The sequence below is a fragment of the Megalops cyprinoides genome, chromosome 17, assembly GCF_013368585.1.
Source record: "Megalops cyprinoides isolate fMegCyp1 chromosome 17, fMegCyp1.pri, whole genome shotgun sequence".
Taxonomy (NCBI): Eukaryota; Metazoa; Chordata; class Actinopteri; order Elopiformes; family Megalopidae; genus Megalops; species Megalops cyprinoides.
This window is the reverse complement of record NC_050599.1, coordinates 959,442-982,329: the sequence shown is the minus strand read 5'-3', so window position 1 is coordinate 982,329 and position 22,888 is coordinate 959,442. Positions and strand designations below refer to the sequence as shown.

The window sequence follows — 22,888 nt, the reverse complement described above, 5'->3', positions numbered from 1 at the left end:
GTATGATTATAGCACTCATGGCCAAGTTGCAAAGAAGATACACATTTGTTCTGTTATATGTTTGTCATTGTATGAGTGAATATGGAGTGTAGTGCATGGTACACATGGGGAATACACTGACACAGGCTGTGTTTGTAAGGGATTGCAGCACACCGGGGCAGACATGACGCTGGTGTTTATGTTCTCTCTAGATCACCACAATGGAGACCAACCTGAAGTCTATAGAGGAGGAGAACAAGGTGATTGAGCAGCAGAATGACTCCCTGCTCCACGAGCTGGCCAACCTCAGCCAGTCCCTCATCAACAGCCTGGCAAATATCCAGCTCCCACACATGGTACGAGCTGCAGGGGGCCACAGCCCGGCGGAATGGCGGGGGGGCCACAGCCCAGCGGAATGGCGGGGGGGGCACACCTGCAGGGTCGGGGGGTGGAGGCACACCTGCAGGGCGGGGGGGGGGGGGGCAGGGCCACAGCTGGGACAGCTTCATCTGCTTTTTTATGTCATCTTTTCTTCTTTTGTTTTGCTTCTGTGTTTTATTTTGCCATTTTGTTTGCTTTTTAATGGTCTGCATTCAGCATTGGATGAAGGATGTCTGAAGGTAACCTCCCGTGCTCCAGGGCCTGATCTCCACAGGCTATCAGCAGAGATTCCCCATTTTAATTTGATCATGATTATCATTTTGCACAGAGCTGAGTGATCATGATTGGAGCATATGTGTTCCTGTGATCCAAGCAATGCCTGGCATTTCTTTATTTTGGATCAGTGCTGCACAGATCTTTAAATGACCTGGATAGGTCATCCTTTTCCCTAAGCCCACTAATTGCACCAAGCCATGTAAGGTAAAGATCAGCGTCTGCCCACAATCTGTGCAGCATTGAGCCAAAACAAGCCAGGGGCCAGGTGTTTGCACTGTGAACACAAAAAATGGTGTGTTTTATAATTATTGTCACATTTTTGGTGCCTCAATGGATCTCATCAACACAGTCTTCTCGAATTCCTGTTATGGTCAAACCAAAAAAAAAAAAATTGGCACCCAAATTGAGCAGTCAGCCCACAGTGAGGTGTGAGTAAGGCGCCTTTCAGACAGCAGGCTAATAGATCTCTCTTTACGCCTCTCCCCATAGAAACCGCTGCCAAACAAAGATGCCCCCATTACAAATCACAGCTGTTTACAGATGCATCCGAGAGTAAGACCATCATTTCCATTGTCTGAGTGTCTGTCTTCGTGTGCTTTCCTTTCTTCCTTTATAAATCATGCTCCTCTTGGCTTGCACTCTACAGTGTCTTCATAGCTCAGGTGAACATCAGTGCAGAGAGTGTCCAGGAGTGTCCAGACATCCCAGGTTTTATGTTGCCTAGTGATAAATGCAGACAGAAAGTCCTGTTCTCCATTTCACTCTTACTAAATCCCGTAAACATCAGATGTAATGAAAAACCTGCCTACATCAAACAGCATACCCACATAAAATATAACCAAATGAAATATTCTGCTTATTCTGCCAATTCTCATTTCTTTTGCAAAAGTGAAATGATGAATTGCACGTCATGGTATCCTTTCTCTATTAATGAAGAAAGGAAGGGAATAATAACTGATGCTCCCAATGGCTGTATATTTGATTTGTAAAAAAAAAAAAACATGCTCTAATTTTTGGTTAACACAAACTCTGCAATCTCCTTCTGACAAGCACTGCTGAAGGTAGAATATCTGTGCTTTTGTCTCCCCCTGGTGGTAGATATTTATGTGACCGTTCATTGTGATCTATTGACTGGTATATTAGTCCTATCCCCAGGATAATATAAATGACATGGAAAAACTACCCCTCGTATTCAGGGGGAACAAAATCATTAAGTATTGTAATTCCTTCCATACACGAGCCTGCAGAAGCTAGATCAGGGAGCTGGAGAATCGGAGAGATCTGTATGGCTTTAAGGAAGCGCTGCAGACAGCCTTCAGAAACGGAGAAGAGGAGTAGTGTAGTCAGACAGACGAGCAGGAAACTGGAAAAGGACACAGCATTTAAGAGAGGCCCATAGCTGTCATGACCTGGCTTTGCTGCATTTTCCCCTGTGTTTCACTGCATGATGTGGGATTGTCTGGTTCACCCTTCTCTAAAAAACCTCCCCCGCAGGGTCTTCCCTGTTATTATGAAAGGACTGACTGTTTTGCCCTTTTTATCGTATCATTTCTCTGTGGGAGAAATTTCTCTCTAATTAAAGATGGATCTGTTACTCACTCACCTGGCACCTTTCCTTACCTGACCTAATTCCCCCACCCTGTTCCGCAGGAGCCGATGAACGAACAGAACTTCGACACCTACGTGAACACACTGACTGACATGTACACACACCAGGACCAGTACCAGAGTCCAGAGAACAAGGCGCTGCTGGAGAACATAAAGCAGGCGGTGCAGGGGATCCAGGTGTAGCGCCCCCTGCTGGCTGCCGAGCAGGTGGCTCACCTGAGACAGGTGCGGGTAGAACAGTGTGAAAGGGTTGTCTCTCAGTGATGCTGCAGTACTGTACAAGACAGTGTTAAATATTCATTTCTGTTCTTTAAAAAAAGTGTTATGCATCCAAAACTTCAAAACAATTTTTTTGGGATCTTGCTTTAAGAATACTCAACAGCATACTAGTTTTTGAAAACATTCATGTTTTGTACATTTTCATATGAGCTGACATAATGTGATGTAATGTTTATAGCTGCTAATGTATACACATTTTTACAATATACTGTAGGACAAGTTGTTTTTAATGCTTATTGACGAAGCATTTTAGATTCATGCGCTGAACTGGAAAAAATGGAAAAAAAAAATGTGAAGGAGAAAAATGCAATCAGCTGCCACTTTCTAATCATCTCCTCTCCTCGTTGGAGGATTTTATGGAATTTTAAAATGTTTGTGTGGAGATTGTTTAATGGCAAGACTTGGATGTAAATTGCTTTATTTTTTAAATATGTTTGAAAACTCTGTCTTTTGTTAAAAAGTGGTTGATATTGGTGGGTGGGGCTTTAAAAATACGTTGAAATGAAGTATGAAAAGAAATTGGCTTGATGTGTGATGGTTTTATTGTAAACATCATGACACGGAAACCGGTGGAAATCCCTATCTCTAGAGAGGAGTACTTTATGACTTCTGGAAAAAAAAAAAAAACACTTTTTCATTCTGTGTTGTTAGAGACCCATTGTCATTCAGTCAGTGAGAAAGTGCTGTCAAATGGCAATAGAAAATCTAGAGGAGAGTCTAGCATTAGCTTTTATTCTGTTCAATTTTGAAATTTCAGTAGCTAAAGTCAGACAACATATCAGCAATACACGATCACCATTCAATCACATACGAATAGATATGGGATGCAATCTACATACACCGTTTGGGTATATGCAATTTCTTATTTATAAACATGGTGGGAAACAAATGAATCTTTTTACTATATGTAAAATATTAATTTTTATATAAATCTTTTAATACAATAACATTTTAAAATTGAAACATAGATGTTCAGTTTAAAAATGAAAGATTCTTTTTTGAGTTGGTTTCTTCATGTAAAATTTTGCACAGGAACACCTTCGTTTCCATGTTTTGATGCTTTTACAGAAACTTGAGAGGTACTGGAGAGCCTAAAGGAAGGAGAGGGGAATTGTAGAGGGTAAATATAGAGGGTAATCAGTGCGTGGGACTTACAGGGTCACTGTCCCCCCATATGTGCCAGTAGACTATTTGCACTTGTCCTGTAGCTGTATCCTAACGAGTGGAAGTGTGCAATCTCCAGGGGTCCGGGACCTTGCGACTCACAATGGAATCACAGAATCACTGGGATCCACTGTAGGCAATTAAACAATATTGCTGATGGAAACTACAGGGATTGCAAATCAAACAAAAAAAATTAATTACAACTAGGTCAGTAATTATGATTACTATATTGACAATAAACAATGACCTGGAATTTGATTTTGATATTTATTATGAGAAAAATCCCAGCAGCACTTTATATTTAATCACTGTACAAAAATATGAAAACAAATCAAATGTGTAAAAAAAATAAAATAAAAAAAAGCAACAGACTCAGTGGCTGGAAGATAATGCAGTCTGAAGTGGAGTCTGAGGTGCTGCAGTCACACGTCTGCATGGCCCTCACTTTATGTTGTGCTGATAGCTGTAGCTGCCTTTTTCGAGAGCTAGCGCTGAGGTGCTCGTCATACGCCTGATCTCATGTTATGTAGTATCCTAGCTGTCCATTCTCCCCGGCTCCACACACCTTTCTCCCAAGCATTGTGTCTGTAGCTTATCGCCAATATAGTAACGCTTTCAGTAGAGTAATAGCTACAATAGTATCAGTTTTTTAATCAATTATTGTTATCGCTACAAAGAAAAACGGGGATTTTAAGCACAAAACCTGCTGCTTGTCTACTATTGGTACATACTGTAATATCAAATCAAAACATTCTCTGTGACAACATAAGGATCACTAAAGGTGTCACATATTAGAATGCTGAATAATTTTCATATAAATAATTGTGAATTCATCAGAGTTTATTTATTCTACCTTATACATTTTTAAGTTAATGAAGTACTCATGTATGACAACAGTATTTTGTACAAACGATTGTGTTCTCTTTTCCGCTTTCTCTCTCTGTGGAACTGAAGTTTAGTTTATTTTTGTACAACATGGCATGGATTTGTTGACAATTTAATTTTGCTATAACTGTGTGAGATCACAAGTTGCTGTAATATTTCATTTTTAAATGGTGAAATTTGTACGATTTTTGTCATGCTGGATGTCGACACATCTTATTCTGAATAAAGAAAAATTGTGTTGCCACAAACGTACTGCATCTGGGTGTTGTTTTTGCATCATGCTTTTGCAGGTAGTCTGTAGACTTACTGTTCCTTTCTTCTGCGGTGTTTAAACTTTGCACGGAGGCCCGGAAGCTTTGAGAAGGAGAGCTTTTTACACACTGTAGTTCAAGGCAGACCTTTACTCTCTCTCTCTCTCTCTCTCTCCCCCTCTCTCTCTCTCTCTCTCTCTCCCCCCCCCCTCTCTCCCCCACCCCCCCCCCTCTCTCTCTCTCTCTCTCTCTCTCTCTCTCTCTCTCTATACTCTTCAGAAGTAAGCGTGTACATTATGCTGAACTCTCCTTTACTGTCTCAATGCAGTGCCTTAGCTTGCTTGCTACTTTTAAAACCTGATTAAATACAAAAAAGAGAGGGGCCTACATAATAACTACTGAGAATTATTGCCAGCTAGTGCTCTTACATATGTTGTCAGAGGCCATTAAGAGGCAGTCTGAAATGTAGGAATGGAGGAAAGCATATGAGCAGATCAGTTACGCTACATGTAATGGTCACACCAGGACATTGTGACTGCACACAGAATAAAAGCAGATACTGAGCCTAACAGAGACAGCAGAAAGGCTTATCCCTGTATAGATGCTTTATATGCTTTAAGGAAGTGTAAGTTTTCTCTACTATGGATTTTGCTGGCATCCACCAGGTGGCAATGTTGGATAGCGATACATATAAGACCACCTTCATTAAGGCATAACTACTCTTAGAATACATTTGCATGGCTTTTGGTTTGTGTGACACAAGAGCCACTTTTCAGTGGTTAATGTAGGCAACCACAAATGACCTTGTTTTTCAGACTGTGCTGTTTTGCTCTGGCAGAGTGTTTATTGGAGTACTGTCAAGCACATCCTGAGAGGCAGGATATACAGGGACACAGAGAGTTTGAAGGCTGACACATGGGACATACCGCTCGCTGCAGGGGCAGGTCAGGTATTTGTGTCAGCTGGGGGGGTTGGTACTGACCCAGGCAGTGTGGTCGCATACAGAATGAGCCTTTATTTTACAGGGCATTTTTATTCCGGGTTGTACAAAATAAAACAGAAGCTAAGCCGCTGGCTTCAAACTTATGTGGGACCCTTTGGAGTGGGAAGTGTGAAGGGTCTTTTTAAAGGATTAAACTGATATATGCAGCTTTGGAAGGGATCAGAGGTTACACCCAACCCTTACTGTCAGACTGATGTGCGGTTACATAGACTGGGAGCCATTCTTTCCCAGAAATGAGAATGGAAGCAGTGTGTGACAGCATTTCCCAGCAAAATACTGAAGCCCATAGAGAGGAGTGACAACAATTATAGTAGCACGGTGGCTGCTACCATTTAATAAGTGTTAGCATTTCGCGAAGTGGGGAGCGACTTAAAAATCCAATTAGGTCCAACTTTGTGGCGCTGGCAGCTAACATTCGTCAAACTACGCCTATTTCGGAAGAGAAATAAATCACACTAAATATTCTTTTCGTACCGTTTTCATAATAACGTGCAAAACAGACATGCATGAATATTCATGGATAAATATTCCGGTATGTTTTCAGGTAGTTTGTAATTTTTCTTGGAAAGTGCGGCAGCGGATAGTCAGATAGAGCGACGCGTCGGTTTGGTTGCCTTGGTAAAGATGTCTGCCGCCGAGGAAGACACAGAGCTACGCGATCTACTCATTCAAAACTTAGAAAACAGTGGAGTTTTGACTAAAATTAAGGTAAAACGCTTACTAAATGAATGTGCAGCATAGTGTAGACTAGAGGTTGTCTATAAATTGTGGTTTACTGATACAGGACGCCAGTTCTCATTTAATGTGTCTACTAACAGCCAGCTAGCGTAGCTAGTTAGGCCTCAGGCAACCGCTAGCAACGAGCAACAGTAAGCAGTTAGCAAAGTGGCTATTTAAAATCGCTTTCCAACAGTTAGCAGTTCGCTAAATGACTGTTTCAAATTGCTTTCCAGCAGGTGTACCCAGCTAGCTATCACAGCAACAACTATAACCACCTTGCAGTTTGGTTGCCGTGTATGTGTAGCTAACGTTAACGCTACTTAGGTTAGCTAGCTAACTAAGTCTGTGTATGCACAGATAACTAGCACTAGCTGTCGTTTTAGCTAACTAGAAAACGAGTAACCTATTCCTAGTTGCATAATGGGTAATAGCTAGGAGAGTAAATTTAAATAGCGAAACACCCTTTAATTATTTTGAAAAAATGGACTGTAGTTAGTTACCTAGATCCAACAAGTGACTGGACTGGCTCTTTATTTTAGCCAGACGCGATTACCCAGAAGTCAAGACCACGATGTTACAGCCTTTAAAAGGGCCAAATAAATTTCTCTAGACCAGCTAGTGTGGCTAGTACTTAGTCTAGCCAGTGTAGAAATTATCTTACCCCATGCAGATCTGGCCATTCCTCAGATTACCACAATAGGAAGTTATTGACGGGCCCCAGTAACCACAGATGAGGTTGGGAAGAGCAGCAGGGTTGGGGTGGGTGTGCTAAACCTCTGCGTGTCGCCGTGCAGGCAGAGCTGCGTGTTGCTGTCTTTCTCGCATTGGAGGAGCAGGACAAAGTGGAGGTAATGCTTCAAGGCAACATTGCACTTATTTCATGTACATTTTATCAGCCTAAAGTAAAGCCCGCACGTAGTATGTGATGGTAGTATATGTACTTTTAGGCCTGTTAAAGTAAGTGGTTTACAAAGTTATGTCTTTCTGCTACATGAAAAGAAATCTGTTGTCTTCTAGAACAAACCTCCACTTGTCAATGAGAGCTTGAAGAAGTGTCTGAATACCAAAGATGGTAAGGCTGCTTTTTGCCTTCGCGGTCTCTCTCGCTCCCAGCTTGCAGGGTGATATGGCAGATGAGTCGTTGCCATTGGCTGGAGTTGCTTATTCAGTACAGTGACTGGGTGTTTATTGATGATGTTTTGCATGTACTTGTGGTTGTTTATAACCATGGTTTGTTGTTTGTTTCATGTGTAGGACGTTTGGTGGCCAGCCTCATCACAGACTTCCTGCAGGTTTTTAACTTAGACTTCACGCTTGCGGTCTTTCAGCCAGAAATCAACACAGTGAGTCCGCTTTGCTCTCGTAGAACCAGAATGATGGGGGCTCTAACGTGCTGTGCAAGCATGAATAGGTGACTCGGCCAGGGTTGTGTCACTGGGGTCACTCAGTGCCAGCTGGTTGTAAATTTGAGCAAATCAGTGGATAATTACCCTCGTTTTGAATGTGATTGAGTAGTTTAAGACTTGTAATATACAACAGATTGAGTGTGGCATTAGAATATTACATTATTGAAGAAACTCTTATCCAGAGCCACTTAAATAGACTAGAGTTTTATCCATTCATACAGCTGGACATTTGCTGAGGCAATTCCAGGTTAAGTACCTTGTCCAAGGTACAGCGGCAGTGCCCCAGCGGGGAATCGAACCAGGAACCTTCTGGGTACAAGCCCTGTTCCTCACCACTGTGCTACACTGTTAGTCCAGAAGGTCACATATGTTACTGCTGCTGCCAATGGAGAGCATGAGTCTTTAGTGGAGGTATAAGTGCTGCCTCTCTGTCTCTCTCTCACTCTCTCTGTCTCCCTCTTTCTCTCTCCCTCACTCTCTCTCTCTCTCTCTCTGTCTCCCTCTTTCTCTCTCTCGCTCTGCCCCTCTCCCTCCCTCCCTCACTCTCTCTCCCTCTCTTTCCCTCTCTCTCCTTCTCTCTCTCCCTCTCTGTCTCCCTCCCTCACACTCTCTCTCCCTCCCTCCCTCCCTCTCTCTCCCTCTCTCTCCCTCTCTCTCTGCCCAGCTGAATGGCCTGGAGGGGCGTGAGGCAGTTGCGAGGGAGCTGGGCCTCTCAGATTCGGAGGGGAACAGGGGGACACCCCTCTTGCTGGAGCTACTCAAGAGGAGCTGGCACAAAGACAAAACCCCCGCCCTCTCTGAGGTGACCCCCCCGCACCGCCCCAACACACCACACCTGCACTGCGTTCACTCTGAGCCAAGCTGGAGGTGCAGCATGCACACCCCATGGAGGCTGGCCGTCTGGCAGTCTGCTGTTTCCACTACAAGTAAAATCTTGCTGCGTAAGTGAGATTTTGCTTCCAGTCACAGCCAGAGAAGACGTTATTCTGTGTGCTGTTAGAACCCCTGCCCTATCAGTGAGGGCTCAACAGCACGTCCTCTCCCAGCAGGCCTGGGTCTGATCTCAGACCTGTGGCAGCAGCTGCTGACCCCTGCACTTCATGTCGTGCTGAGCGCTTGCACTGACCCCAGTTTCCTGTGGTGCTGAGCATCACTGGCTTTGACGTTCCTCTCTTGCTTTTGCACGTTTTTTTTGTGTTTTCTGCTTTTGGGGTCAGATTCAGCGTATCATGGTAAATTACTGCAAGGATGCAGTGTGCTTGAAATTCATTTAACTTGAACATTTGGCTTGTGGGAAACAGGTTGATTGTACAGTTGGGTATACCCCACCACGTTACATGCACATCCTCAGCTCTTGTGGTGTGAGGTTTCTGATTTTCACAAGCCCTGACAGATAAGAACGCACTCAGGAAGATAAGAATGCGCGTAAGCAGCCTCCTTCTGCTCCAGCACAACGTGTGCGCTCTGTGAGTGTGAATGGCTGCTCTTCTGAGTGTGCTGAGATTGATGGCTGTTGTGAGTGTGTTGGTATTGATGGTTCTTCTGAGTATGTGCGTGTGTGTGTGTGCGTGTGTGTGTGCGTGTGTGTGTGCGTGTGTGTGCGCGCGCGTGTGCGCGCGCGTGTGTGTGTGCGTGTGTGTGTGCGTGTGTGTGTGTGTGTGTGTGCGCGTGTGTGTGTGTGTGTGTGTGCGCGCGTGTGTGTGTGTGTGTGTGTGCGCGTGTGTGCGCGCGTGTGTGTGTATGTGTTGATACTGATGGCTGTTGTTCTGAGGATGTGTGAGTGAGTGTGTGTGTGTGTATGTGAATGAGTGAGTGAGTGTATGTGTTGATACTGATGGCTGTTCTGAGGATGTGTGTGTGTGTGTGTGTGTGTGTGTGTGTGTGTGTGTGTGTGTGTGTGTGTGTGTGTGTGTGTGTGTGTGTTGGTACTGATGGCTGTTTTTCTCTCTTGCTGTTTCCTGTCCCTGCCCTGATATTTTTGCATTGGATGTGTGTGGCTGAAGGGAGACAGGGCCACACCCGTTCCAAAGGTAACGCAACCCAGTCTCTTATGATGTCTCACACACACGTTCACACATACACATCACTCATATACACTGTCTGTCTCATGCAAACATACACCCTAACACTCACACACAAACGCACACACATTCACACACACACTCACACGTACATTCATTTCAATTCAGTTCAATTCAGTTTTAGTTATATAGCGCTTTTTACAACATGAGTTGTCACAAAGCAGCTTTACATCGGTCTTCCAGGCCTGATACCCCCTCAGAACAAGCTAAAGGCAACAGTGGCAAAGAAAAACTCCCTGACTAATAGGAAGAAACCTTGAGCAGAGCCCGGGTCAAAGGGGGAGCCCATCTGCTTCTGGCTGGAACTGGGTGGACAAATTGAGTGGGAAAGAATTTCCTAAGAAATTCTTATCAGTACTTAAAGTACATACACTGGCACACACGTACATATGCACTCAAACGTACATACCCTTACACACATAGTCACACATATATACTCACACATATATACTCACACATACAAATGCACACATTCGCACATAGGCACTCATACATAGAAACGCACATATTCACACATAGGCACTCATACATAGAAACGCACATATTCACACATAGGCACTCACACATAGAAACGCACATATTCACACATAGGCACTCATACATAGAAACGCACATATTCACACATATGCCTGCAGATACTCGCACACATTCACTCTCACGCTCACACTGCACGGTGTTCACACTCCTAAGTGTTTATTGAAAACGTCACAGCAGTGAATACATGTACCAAAAGCGTTCTTCAGAGGTCATGCTGTTAATTTAGTGAAGTGCAATTCATTTTTTGGGTGAGCTAGTTTTGCATTAAGGTTATCTGGGTCATAAGTAGGTTGCATGACATAATTACAAGGTGTTCCATTTGTTGAGAAGAAAGGCTTTCCTGTTCATCAGCAACTTTCTGCAAAACAAGTCTGTCCTACTTTTTCACATTTGTTTCATTGTCAATATGGTTTCAGCCTCGGTGCTTTATGAAGCCAGTCATTTCCTCCCGCAAAGTGTCTACTCAAAAGAAGAAATTAAAATTTCTACTAATTATGTAAAAATTTTAGCAGCAGAGTGGGAGATGCTTCCTGTTACCTCTCGAAGCCTAACCCCTTTTTTGGCTCTCAGACATGAGAATGTGTGAGCAGACATTGAGTAGGTGCACTGTATCAAACTAATGGCTACCTTAATCCGCAATCAAGTTCATATTCCCCTGTGTTATATAGTATTATGGTAGTTGCTCTGCTGTGTTTGGAGTTTACAGTTTGAAGGACATTCAGGACGTGGTTTACGGCTTTTTGCAAGACTTGTTGGCGCTGTAGCTTGAATGTTACAAGCCCGTACAGAACTATCATGCATACAGCTCGAGCGTGCGGTGTTTTTGGCATGGTCGTCACGGAGAAAGCTTAGGGCAGTGGACCCATACGGGAGGCCGAGCCGCTGCACCTGCTCTGCCAGCCTGTGTGAGAGCACAGCCTCACAGCACACTGCCAGCCTGTGTGAGAGCACAGCCTCACAGCACACTGCCAGCCTGTGTGAGAGCACAGCCTCACAGCACACTGCCAGCCTGTGTGAGAGCACCACAGCACACTGCCAGCCTGTGTGAGAGCACAGTCTCACAGCACACTGCCAGCCTGTGTGAGAGCACCACAGCACACTGCCAGCCTGTGTGAGAGCACCACAGCACACTGCCAGCCTGTGTGAGAGCACAGTCTCACAGCACACTGCCAGCCTGTGTGAGAGCACAGCCTCACAGCACACTGCCAGCCTGTGTGAGAGCACAGCCTCACAGCACACTGCCAGCCTGTGTGAGAGCACCACAGCACACTGCCAGCCTGTGTGAGAGCACAGCCTCACAGCACACTGCCAGCCTGTGTGAGAGCACAGCCTCACAGCACACTGCCAGCCTGTGTGAGAGCACAGCCTCACAGCACACTGCCAGCCTGTGTGAGAGCACCACAGCACACTGCCAGCCTGTGTGAGAGCACCACAGCACACTGCCAGCCTGTGTGAGACCACCACAGCACACTGCCAGCCTGTGTGATAGCACAGCCTCACAGCACACTGCCAGCCTGTGTGAGACCACCACAGCACACTGCCAGCCTGTGTGAGAGCACAGCCTCACAGCACACTGCCAGCCTGTGTGAGACCACCTGCCAACTGAAGCTTGTGCATGAAGGCAACATAACAATATTTCATGTGTTTATGAAATCCAGTCACTTTAGATAAAGATTATCTGTGAACTAGAACTGTAGTTGATTAATCCCTTCAATTATTGCTAAGTGTGATATATGTAATTAATGTAAAAGTAATTGTAATTGACTTGTTTTGATTCACTGTTTTGTAGTAGTAATAATAATTATTGTTATTATTGTGCTGATTATGTTGTTTTGTTTGTGATTTGAAAAAAAAAGTTTATAAGTATAATTGATAATCATTATATTATTAAATTGTCAATATTATGTATACTTAACATGTCAGCTATGCACAGTACCAGTTAAAAGCTTGGACACGCCTGATTAAGGTAATGGGAAACATTAAAAGACATTTTGATCCAAAGATTTATGCTTAAATGCTTGAAATTTCATTTCTTAGGCATCAACATCACTATTTATAATTGTCTATGTATGAATTTCTTTCCCAAAAAAATTCAATTTTAAAAAATATTTTTTGGGTACTTTGAAGAATCTAAAATGTGAGAGTTTTTTGGTCCATTAGTGTTATTTCATAGTTTTGATGTCTTTACTATTGTTCTAAAATTTGGAATATAGTAAAAATAAAAACAAACTCTTCTATGAATATGTTAGTCCAAACTTTTGACTGGTACTGTGATGATTACAAGGCATTATTGGCATTTTTGTGGTGAAAGCCATGAGGTCTCCTTCAGTACAGCGTAATATCTTAAAATTCAGTATAAGATATATTTGTGTTATACATGTTATTATGTAATTATCTTTTTTATACAGGAAGTATCTCCCAGGCAGATTGCGGAGGCCAGGAGGAAATTTGACTTTTATGATAAGGTAATTTGTACGTTTGGTTTGTTTATGGAGAGCACCTAGCAGTGTTGTATCAATGCACAGAGACTGCACAGTGACTGAGCCCGATGCTGTTAGAAGCATGAGACATGCACGGGCTGTGCTGTTTGTGAAGAGAAGTGCTGATTCATTGATCACATGCAGAAGGACGCTGTGAGGTCCTGGCTGTCCAGCTGCCCTGTGTTCGGTGCCGCCGCACAGTTAGATTTGGTCAGGAGGTTTCCTGTAAGCGGCGTTTATGCTGTAAAGTATAAGTTAATGTAAAAGGCTCACACGGATACACAGCTGTGTGGCTGAGCAATGGAGTCAGGAGTGCGTCTGCATTTCACACACATCGTCTTTTGCTTTAGGACAAAAGTGGCAGAATAAGCAAAGAGGAATTGAGGATGCTGTTCTCAGATCTGTTTCCCGGTTTCCACAGGTAGGTGTAAAACCGTCTCTGAGCTCATGCACTACCCCATAACCCCATAACCCCGAGTCCTCTCCCCCTGCTGCACCGAATGCCAAGGACACTATACTATACTACACTATACTATGCTTTACTATACTATATTATACTACACTACACTATACTACGCTATACTATACTGTACTATACTATGCTATACTACACTGTACTATACTGTACTATACTATACTGTACTATACTATACTATACTAACTGTCCCCAATTCATACAAGCTCTTACCCCAAAAGACCATTTACCAGTGTCATCATGTCCCTGCAACAGTGTAAACATTTCCACATCCTCAGAAACTGCTCGTTTTTACGTAATACATTATTTGGCCCAACCATTGTAAGCAAATTCTGAATTGTTTGATAGCATATTGGGTGCAGTAGCTGCTGTAGTAAATGGCCATATCCTAGTTATCATACCTGGAATCTAACCTCCTCTTGCTTTGATGTTTGCCAAAGGAACATGCTGGAGAGATATGTAACAGATGAATTCAGAGCTGTAGATAAAGACTTCAGTAACTGTAAGTATGTTTAAGATCCACCCGTATCCCCTTCTGAAAGCTGCCTTTAATTTCACTTTACCACACCCGTAGCCCGTTTTGAATTGTTTGAGAATAAGATGACAAGATGTCGTGCTTGGCATGCTTGTGTTTCCTATAAATCATGAAGCTGAGCATCTTGCTAGCCCACAATGGCCCTGTTTTGTTGTGTTGTGTGTTGGGAGCAGCGGTGGACTTCCAGGAGTGCCTGAGGATGTGCGAGCGGCTGTTTATGCAGTGCAGAAGTGTGGTGAGCCCCACCTCTCGTCATTTAACAGTAAAACAGTAAAGCCAAAATGTTCCGTTCATCAAAATTATATTTCAGACATTATTACCTTCCTCCCCTCTGGTTTTTGTTCACACAAGGTCACCAGTGACATCAGCGATAATATTCAAACTCCAAATAAGTTTACAGAGGAGAGTACGGGCACATCACCTGTCAGTAAGGTAGGCTGGATATTTCTCTGCTTTTCCTCCTTCACTTGTTCAGTGTGAGCTGTTGGCCCAGCAGCTGTGAGGGATAGCATCAGCAGGCGTATCACTGCAGTTAGTTACAAAAGCCACGCTGAAAATGGCGTGCGTCTTCAGCTCCTGTGCTCCATGGGATTGGCTGATTATTTATGCAAGCAATACAGGTCCTCTGTCCTCACTGCCCAACATGCCTGAGTCTGTTTCAGTTCAAAAAGACCGATTTAAATAGTCAAACACCTAAGCGTTTCTACACAACCATTTCTACAAAACCACATTTTCATCACTGCTCCGCTATCAGCTGTGAATCCAGATTTAACCCTAAAGAGGTTAAGATCTCTCTCACAAATCTCTGTTGTTCTCAGTTGTACCCAAAGAGGTCAAGACTGTGCAGCAATCAGCGGAGTAAGTTTCAATCAGGCGTGAGTAAAAGCTAGAGAATCACATAGTGTGCCAGACCCAGACTGTTACTCACATCTTTGGCTCACGGGGATGTCCCAAAAATGGCGAGTCTCTCTCATCTGCGGCTGCAGCAGAGGGATTCAGCAGGTGCAATGTGGTGTAATGTGCTTGAAGATATAATAATCCATAAACCTTTCAATTTCTTTATGCTGACGGTGAAAGGATGAAGAGGTTAGTGGTTGTGCTTCAGCCATTTTTTTCTTGTATTGAAATTTCATTGTTAAACAGTACATTATATTTGAAAAGAGCATGATCCCTGAACACAAAACAAGAAGTAAAGTATTAAACATTTATGTCTGAGATGCAGTGAACCGTGGACAGTGGTTCAGGTGGATGGGGGTTTCTGTCTTCTCTGCTGAGATCCAGAAGCCCTCATTTTCCACTCTGTGCATATTCACTGTCACATATCTTATGCAGACATTTCAAGGGTTAATTCACCAAAAATCTTAAATTCAATATGTTGCTCCTTGTCTTTACAGTCAGGTTTTCCAGAATGCATTGGACACATCGCACCTCAGCTCTTTGCAAATAGCATTATTCATCCATTTATTAAAAAATTCCTGATTACTTAAACATGCAAACACCGACTCGTGTGGTCCACAGTATATCTCCAGCCCAGAGCAGTGAGTTGGGGCAGACAGAAAGGGAGTGTCCTTCCTGCTGTAGAGTCCAGCTCTGTGGGCACAGTATTATGTTCCTACATAAGGAAACTGAAACTAGGTTTTTCTGTCCACAGCATATTGGCTGTACTGTAAGATAAGGACCAGCAAAATCTGAGGTTGTTGGTGAAGCATTTCCTTCTTGCGGGTGTTTGAGTGGGGGGTAAAGGAGGAGGCTTATGGCTGTGTTCTCATGCTCAGATACCCAGGTATAAAGGATTTCTAAAACACAGTGAGGAGGAAGAGGAGGCAGTTGTCAAGGTAACCACATGTTCAGAAGCAAGCTGACGGGGTATGACTGTTCTAACACAGCTGGGCAAAGTGCTACATGTAATAGGGCGGTTTCATGAGGGAGGAGCCACACGTGATAGGGCCGTTCTAGGGGGAGGAGCCACATGTGAATAGGGCTGTTCGAGGGGGAGGAGCCACATCTGATAGGGCCGTTTGAGGGGGAGGTGCTGCACGTCATGGGGCTGTTTGAGTCTGTGATTTCAGCAGCCAGGGCCTTTTTTGTTTGAGATTTACAGTTTAATTTATTTTAACCAAATAAATTAATGTGATATTTATAACTCAGGTTAGAGAGTGCTGGGGTTAGATAGAGCGCTGTGGGTTAGAGACTGCAGTGGGGTTAGATTGAGGAGCAGGAGAGCCGTGTTTTTGGCTCCAGAGGGAGCGTGGGCTGTAAGGTTGCATCTTACCTGTGGCTGTTTCTCTGTGTCGGCTGCGGTGGACAGGCCCCAGAGGTCAGCCATGGTGACAGCAGCTTGACCTTTGGCTCGGTGAAGAGCAGGGGTCACACGCAGGTGTCTTCCGGAGAGAGGAGACGAAGCCACAGCCCTGAGATCCTGCCCCCTCCCAAGAAGAGCGTGGATCTGGACGAAGACGAGGATGAAGGAGACTCCTTTTTCGATGACCCCCTGCCCAGTCCAAAGAAGACATATGGCTGGTGAGCAGCGGACACTTCCTCTGTGAGGCACGGCGTCACCCCCGTGTGAACGTGCTGTTGGCTCACAGCTTTTCTCCTCTCTGTCTGTCACTGCTGCGTTTGGAAGGAGGAATCTCTCCAAGGCAGATAAAAGCCGTTCAGAGGCCAGTCTCTCTGAAAAGGCCGGTAATCACAGAGAGTAAGTACCTCACATTTCTGCCCTTTAATTCTTGCAGAAAAGGAGGAGAGCGTGGTCCAATCAGAGAATATGGAGCATGTGTCACTCATTTTGATTTTTAATATGACTGGACGTTTTAACAAGCAAATCCCAAAAGCGATCATTAATAAAATAAAAAAGCCTGCAGGGAGTCTGTGTGCGCACTTACCTCCTGTATGTGCTACAGGCTGGGCTGTGTGGCCTGTGTGGCGTATATGTATATATATATGTGTGTGTGTGTGTGTGCGCGCTCGGACGTGCCTTTGTGCGTATATGTGTGTGTGTGTGTGTGTGTGTGTGTGTGTGTGTGTGTGTGTGCGTGTGTGCGTGTGTGCGTGCGCGCGTGCTCGGACGTACCTTTGTGTCTATATGTATATATATATATGTGTGTGTGTCCTTCACCTCCTCTTTCCTGCGTGTGCTGTCTCTCTCGCTCTCTCTCTCTGTCTCTCTCTTTCGCTCTCTCTCTCTGTCTCTCTCTCTCGCTCTCTCTCTCTGTCTCTCTCTCTCTGCGTTCTGGGCTCAGCCTCTCTGCTGTAAACAGTGACACGGAGGGCAGTGCGGACGACCCCTTCTCTGACAGCGAAAACGGGAGGTGAGCCTGGGCCTGCCGCTCTCACCTGTGCCCCCGCCGAGCGGTGTCTCACCTGCCCGCGTGAACACGCAGCTCTCATCACTCACCTGAGTTTGGCAGCTCAGGGCAGGCGTTTTCAGAAAGCTGGAGCCAGAAGCAAAGATATTTCAGGTCTTACCCGTGTTAGCACTGTGAATGTCTGTCCCTCAGAGCGGCCCCGGTGTCCTGTACCTGACACAGTGAAATGTTACCTGCTGGCAGGTGTGACCCGCTCTGTGGAGTCGCTCTGTGGGGCTCAGGGCTGCTTCGCGTGGCCTCTTGCAGTCCTGTGTGTTATAGCCGGGCCTCATAGGCCTGGGGAGTCAGACAGACCCTGTCCCCGCGCTGACCCCCGCGCTGACCCCAGAGAGCCTGCCGCTGTAGCAGCCTGCATTGCATCAGTCTTTCTCGGTGTGGAGGATGAGTCCGTGTGTAGGGTGCTGTGTGCGCTTGTGTGTGAGATGCAGTCCTTTGTGTGGCCTCTCTGTGGGGCTGTCCCCTGTCTCACTCATACCCCTGCTGTGTTTCAGGAGAGCAGATTTGGGGAGACCCTCAGGAAGCCCTTTCTCCTCTCTGTCCGACGCCCCCCTGCTGAAGAGCGGCCTGGGGTCCCTCTCTGGAGACCGACAGCTAAAGGAGCCTAACGATAGGAGAACAGGTCAGCTGTCAATAACTGCAGACTGAGCAGGAGGGGAGGGAGAGAGTGTTTGGGAGTAACTGCTCTGACATCACTCTGAGAGCGTTTGTGAGTAACCGCTCTGACATCACTCTGAGAGCGTTTGGGAGTAACTGCTCTGACATCACTGAGAGCGTTCGGGAGTAACCGCTCTGACATCACTCTGAGAGCGTTTGGGAGTAACTGCTCTGACATCACTGAGAGCGTTCGGGAGTAACCGCTCTGACATCACTCTGAGAGCGTTTGGGAGTAACTGCTCTGACATCACTGAGAGCGTTCGGGAGTAACCGCTCTGACATCACTCTGAGAGCGTTTGGGAGTAACCGCTCTGACATCACTCTGCTTTTCTGCATTTCTCCTTTTATAAGAAGGCTTGCATATCTTAAAATTACATTCATCAATTTCAAGACTATTTCTTCATTTTTTAATGAAATATTGGAGAAATATTGTGGCTGTTTATGTTCTTCCTGTCAGCCGAAAGAGGGGAGATGTTGAGCACGGCAGCTCCTGTTGTTGTTTCAGCAGGTAACCACAGAGGTTTCGGGAGCTCGAGGCTGACGGGTGGCACCGAGGGAACGCCTCTATCTGGTGCGTTTGCTCTTCCTGGGGGCTGTTACATACTCTGCTTCTGTGTGGTTCTCAGGGTTTACCTCCAGCTTTCTATGGGTGCCTGAGGTGAGATCTGTGAATTTCTTTCTTTTAGGGCTGGTCTACATTTAATCCTGCTAATTACATTACATTACATTATTGTCATTTAGCAGACTTTCTTATCCAGAGCGACTTACATAGATTATAGTTTTTACACATTATCTGTTTATACAGCTGGAGGCAGTTGTTGGTTAAGTAACTTGCGCAAGGGTACAACAGCAGTGCCCTAGCGGGGAATCGAACCAGCAACCTTTCGGTTACAAGCCCTGTTCCTTACCACCATGCTACACTGCCACCACTTATTTTTCTAGTCAAGGTTGTCTTAAGAGTAAAAGTGTTCACTAGATTTCAGGTTTACTGAACAGGGCTGATTAGCTCAAATATCTAACCATTGAGCTGAACGTTTGTTTCTGTTTGGCTTTGCAGATGAAGACAACGATTATGATGATGATTTTCACAGGTACGGCATCTTTGGCTGTGGGATGGCTTTTCTTGGTTTGTTTCTGTTTGTTGGTGTTACGCGGTGTGCTCTGAGCATCAGCCTGCTCCCTGACTCTGTCTCAGACCCCCGCGGTGTGTAAACGAGCTTAGAGTTAAACCCTGTGGCTTTTCTCTTGTTTGTTGTTCCTGTTCAGCACCAGCCACCGATCAGATAGCTCGCTCCGGGAGTTGAGCATCGGAGAGGAGGTCTCCATCGAGGGCCCAGATGGCAGTGATAAGGTATCCTGTGATTCACCCTGTGCGTTATCAGGCCGGAGATCCCGCGTGTGTCAGTGACACCGTGTGTTAGTTCCCGCGTGTGTCAGTGACACCGTGTGTGTCAGTGAGAGTTCCCGCATGTGTCAGTGACGCTGTGTGTGAGTTCCTGTGTGTGTCAGTGACACCGTGTGTGTCAGTGAGAGTTCCCGCGTGTGTCAGTGAGAGTTCCCGCGTGTGTCAGTGAGAGTTCCCGCATGTGTCAGTGACGCCGTGTGTGTGTAGGGAAGGCACAGTGGAGGAAGGTCAGGCCTGTTCACACAGATCATCCTTCCACTTGTGAGCAGAACGCAGAGATGGGAGGCCCTGCAGAGCAGAGGGAAAGTGCTCTCTCTCTCTCTGCTCTCTCTCTCTCTGCTCTCTCTGCTCTCTCTGCTCTCCCTGCTCTCTCTGCTCTCCCTGCTCTCCCTGCTCTCTCTGCTCTCTCTCTCTCTGCTCTCTGCTCTCCCTGCTCTCCCTGCTCTCCCTGCTCTCTCTCTCTGCTCTCTCTCTCTCTGCTCTCTGCTCTCCCTGCTCTCCCTGCTCTCCCTGCTCTCCCTGCTCTCCCTGCTCTCTCTGCTCTCTCTCTCCCTGCTCTCCCTGCTCTCTCTGCTCTCCCTGCTCTCCCTGCTCTCCCTGCTCTCCCTGCTCTCTCTCTCTCTGCTCTCCCTGCTCTCTCTCTCTCTGCTCTCTCTCTCTCTGCTCTCTCTGCTCTCTGCTCTCTCTCTCTCTCTCTCTCTCTCTCTCTGCTCTCTCTGCTCTCTCTCTGCTCTCTCTCTCTCTGCTCTCCCTGCTCTCCCTGCTCTCTCTGCTCTCCCTGCTCTCTCTCTCTCTCTCTCTCTCTCTGTGCTCTCTCTGCTCTCTCTCTCCCTCTCTCTGCGCTCTCTCTCTCTGCTCTCTCTGCTCTCTCTCTCTCTCTCTCTCTCTCTGCTCTCTCTGCTCTCTCTCTCTCTCTCTCTCTCTCTGCTCTCTCTGCTCTCTCTGCTCTCTCTGCTCTCTCTCTCTCTGCTCTCTCTGCTCTCTCTCTCTCTGCTCTCTGCTCTCTCTCTCTCTCTCTCTTACTCTGCTCTCTCTCTCTCTCTGCTCTCTCTGCTCTCTCTCTCTCTCTCTCTCTCTCTGCTCTCTCTGCTCTCTCTGCTCTCTCTGCTCTCTCTCTCCCTCTCTCTGCGCTCTCTCTCTCTGCTCTCTCTCTCTCTCTCTCTGCTCTCTCTCTCTCTGCTCTCTCTCTCTCTGCGCTCTCTGCTGTCTCAGTGGAGGCTGAATTCTTTTTGTAGAGCTGTGTGCTGTAACTGAGCAATCAGATAAGCTGATCTTCCTTTCATCAGACTCACAGGTTCACAGTCTCTCTCTCCCCCCTCTCTCTGTCTCAGCTTGATGACCCCTCTCTCTCTGTCTCAGCTTGATGACCTCACTCTGGACATCAGCCTGTCCCAGCTCAGCCAGGGGGGAGACTACATGGAAGAGGTGGCATGAAGGAGCACGAGGCTCAGGCCGTCCTGCAGGAACGAACAGGGAGTCTGTGTGGAGTTTATTTAAACGAAAGTGTGTATGTGTGTACCTGCAAGCAAGGTGGACCCATCAGAGAAGCACTGAATGTAAAGCTGCACCTGCAGAACGCTGTCTGTGTTTCACACACAGCACAACTGTACGACAGGCTGGAGGATTGTTATTCACAGCAAAGACAGCTGGGTGCTGTTTCTAGTGAGCTGCAAATGTTTATCATTCACAACTGCTGTTTATGAAATATCTTTACAGGCACAACGTTTCTCCAGAGTCTGTACAAGTTTCAGCTATTGTGATGTGACGTTATTCCTTTAATTATTTTAATAAAATAATTATAAAACGTATTGTTTCATTTTAGTGGAAGACGTTCCAAGTTTGCGAGTGTTTAGACTGAACCATCCTGGTGCTCGGCAGTGTGTCACTGGTGATATTCAGCTTTAAACCTGTGGTGCCATTCTCAGACGCAGTGCACAGAACACCACACCGGGCATGAGAACAGCAGATTCTCTGTTTCAGAAGGAAGTCTGTCAATCCTCAATTTGGCACTGCATGTGTGTACGTTTTATACATTTTTATTACTACTGCCCACATTTTTTAAATAATGCAAATGATTTTTTTTTTTTGTTGAAATGATGTTATGATCAGTGCTGCAATAGTAATTATGTAATTCCAGTGATGCAGCCATTGGTAGTGATATCTGCCAATATCGCCGCAGACTCACAGATAGTTATGTCTCTCAGTTTTCCCTCAGTGTGTGATGGAGAGTCATTCTGAAGCTTGGGGACATTATGATGAGTGAATTAGTATCATTTCATTGTTTTTATCTCAATCTCAGTCTTTGATGCCCTGAGCTGAAACGTTTTTTTTTTTTTGTCTCTGAGTCATGAGAAACCACAGAGCTGTAGGAGTTTACCGTATCTGGCTGGCAGTGATGCCTGCGGTTTGCGCTGCAGGCAGGGAGGAAGAACGCTGCCAGCTCTGCCCGGTGAGGGCTGCTCCTGCCCGAGACTGCGCTGGGATGGGAGCGGCCGGGGCGCCCCCCGGGCCTGCCGTGATAGTATGTAAATGCCAACTTGCTTTACGCAATCTTTGCATCCTGTAGTTCATTTTTTGACCGAGCCTCAAACCTATATATAATCCCCCGTCTGAATTATTACAGACATTCAGTCTTGGTTCACATAAAGTGAAAACATAAAACATGTATGTCCACTGAAGCTGACACATCCCACGTCTCCCCTGGGAAAGGCTGGCTCTTCCAGACACATTACAGAAAACAGACTGCAAACGATCAGATTATCGTTAGGCTAGACTGAAAGTGACGCCAGTGCAGGAAAAGCTGTGCTGAAAAAGCTGTAACTGCATGCCTGTGCTCATACTGCCTCACCTTCACAGAATGAGATCGTTTTCTTGGTTTTCCCACATTTTGTGTGAGATAAGCAGCTTCTGCAATCACGTCCCCTGCAGTTCCTCTTTAATCTAGCTGTTTAAAGTGTTTTTCTACGCTCCATGTGCTTGCGGTCACCTGCAGCTGTGCAGAGAATGAAAGGGCAGATAGGCCTTCCGCTGCTCACTGCTGGACTGGAAATCCTCAGGATGGAAATTTCTGAGTTTCTCTGTGGGTGAAACTGCACTGTGAATTGCTTGCAAGCACCTGGTATCCCATTTGAATGGGGTCTTTTTTTTGTGTTGTTTCTGTCTGAGGTCATAAAGCAGCTCTGAAATGGCTGAGACTCATCTGGAGGTGTGAGGTTTCGTCAGGATCAAAGGTCACACAGACCACCTTGGGCTTCGAGTCCACAGAGCGGTGTATGTCAGAGCGAGAGCGAGCAAGACAGTTTCAGTCAGCCAGCGGCTCAGACAGACGGCAAGCTTTCAAGTTCAAATTCAAGTGCATTTATTGATGTTATGTGTTGTGGGTTTGGTTGGTGGCTGTGCTC

The 22,888-nt window shown here is 45.7% G+C and overlaps 2 protein-coding genes across 3 annotated transcripts in view; both read left to right on the top strand.

The window, feature by feature from the left end:
* The window catches only part of myt1la (myelin transcription factor 1-like, a), a 68,010-nt gene extending 64,658 nt beyond the window's left edge, over positions 1 to 3,352 (top strand). The window contains exons 21-23 of one of the 2 annotated variants that reach the window (XM_036549567.1): positions 192 to 335; positions 1,126 to 1,188; positions 2,287 to 3,352. In XM_036549567.1, coding sequence (XP_036405460.1) covers positions 192 to 335; positions 1,126 to 1,188; positions 2,287 to 2,427 — 348 coding nt within the window. In that variant the 3' untranslated portion in view covers positions 2,428 to 3,352. The remainder of the gene's footprint in view (positions 1 to 191; positions 336 to 1,125; positions 1,189 to 2,286) is intronic. The other variant, XM_036549569.1, reaches the window with a different exon arrangement.
* Positions 3,353 to 13,436: 10,084 nt separating this feature from the next.
* cep43 (centrosomal protein 43) lies at positions 13,437 to 21,275 on the top strand. Its single transcript, XM_036550155.1, has 12 exons — positions 13,437 to 13,471; positions 14,234 to 14,492; positions 15,138 to 15,146; positions 15,836 to 15,895; positions 16,369 to 16,580; positions 16,687 to 16,758; positions 17,303 to 17,371; positions 17,920 to 18,047; positions 18,591 to 18,653; positions 19,140 to 19,173; positions 19,349 to 19,433; positions 20,847 to 21,275. The coding sequence occupies exons 1-12, from the start codon at positions 13,437 to 13,439 to the stop codon at positions 20,919 to 20,921; spliced, it is 1,101 nt and encodes a 366-aa protein (XP_036406048.1). The 3' UTR covers positions 20,922 to 21,275.
* The last annotated feature ends 1,613 nt before the right edge of the window (positions 21,276 to 22,888 follow it).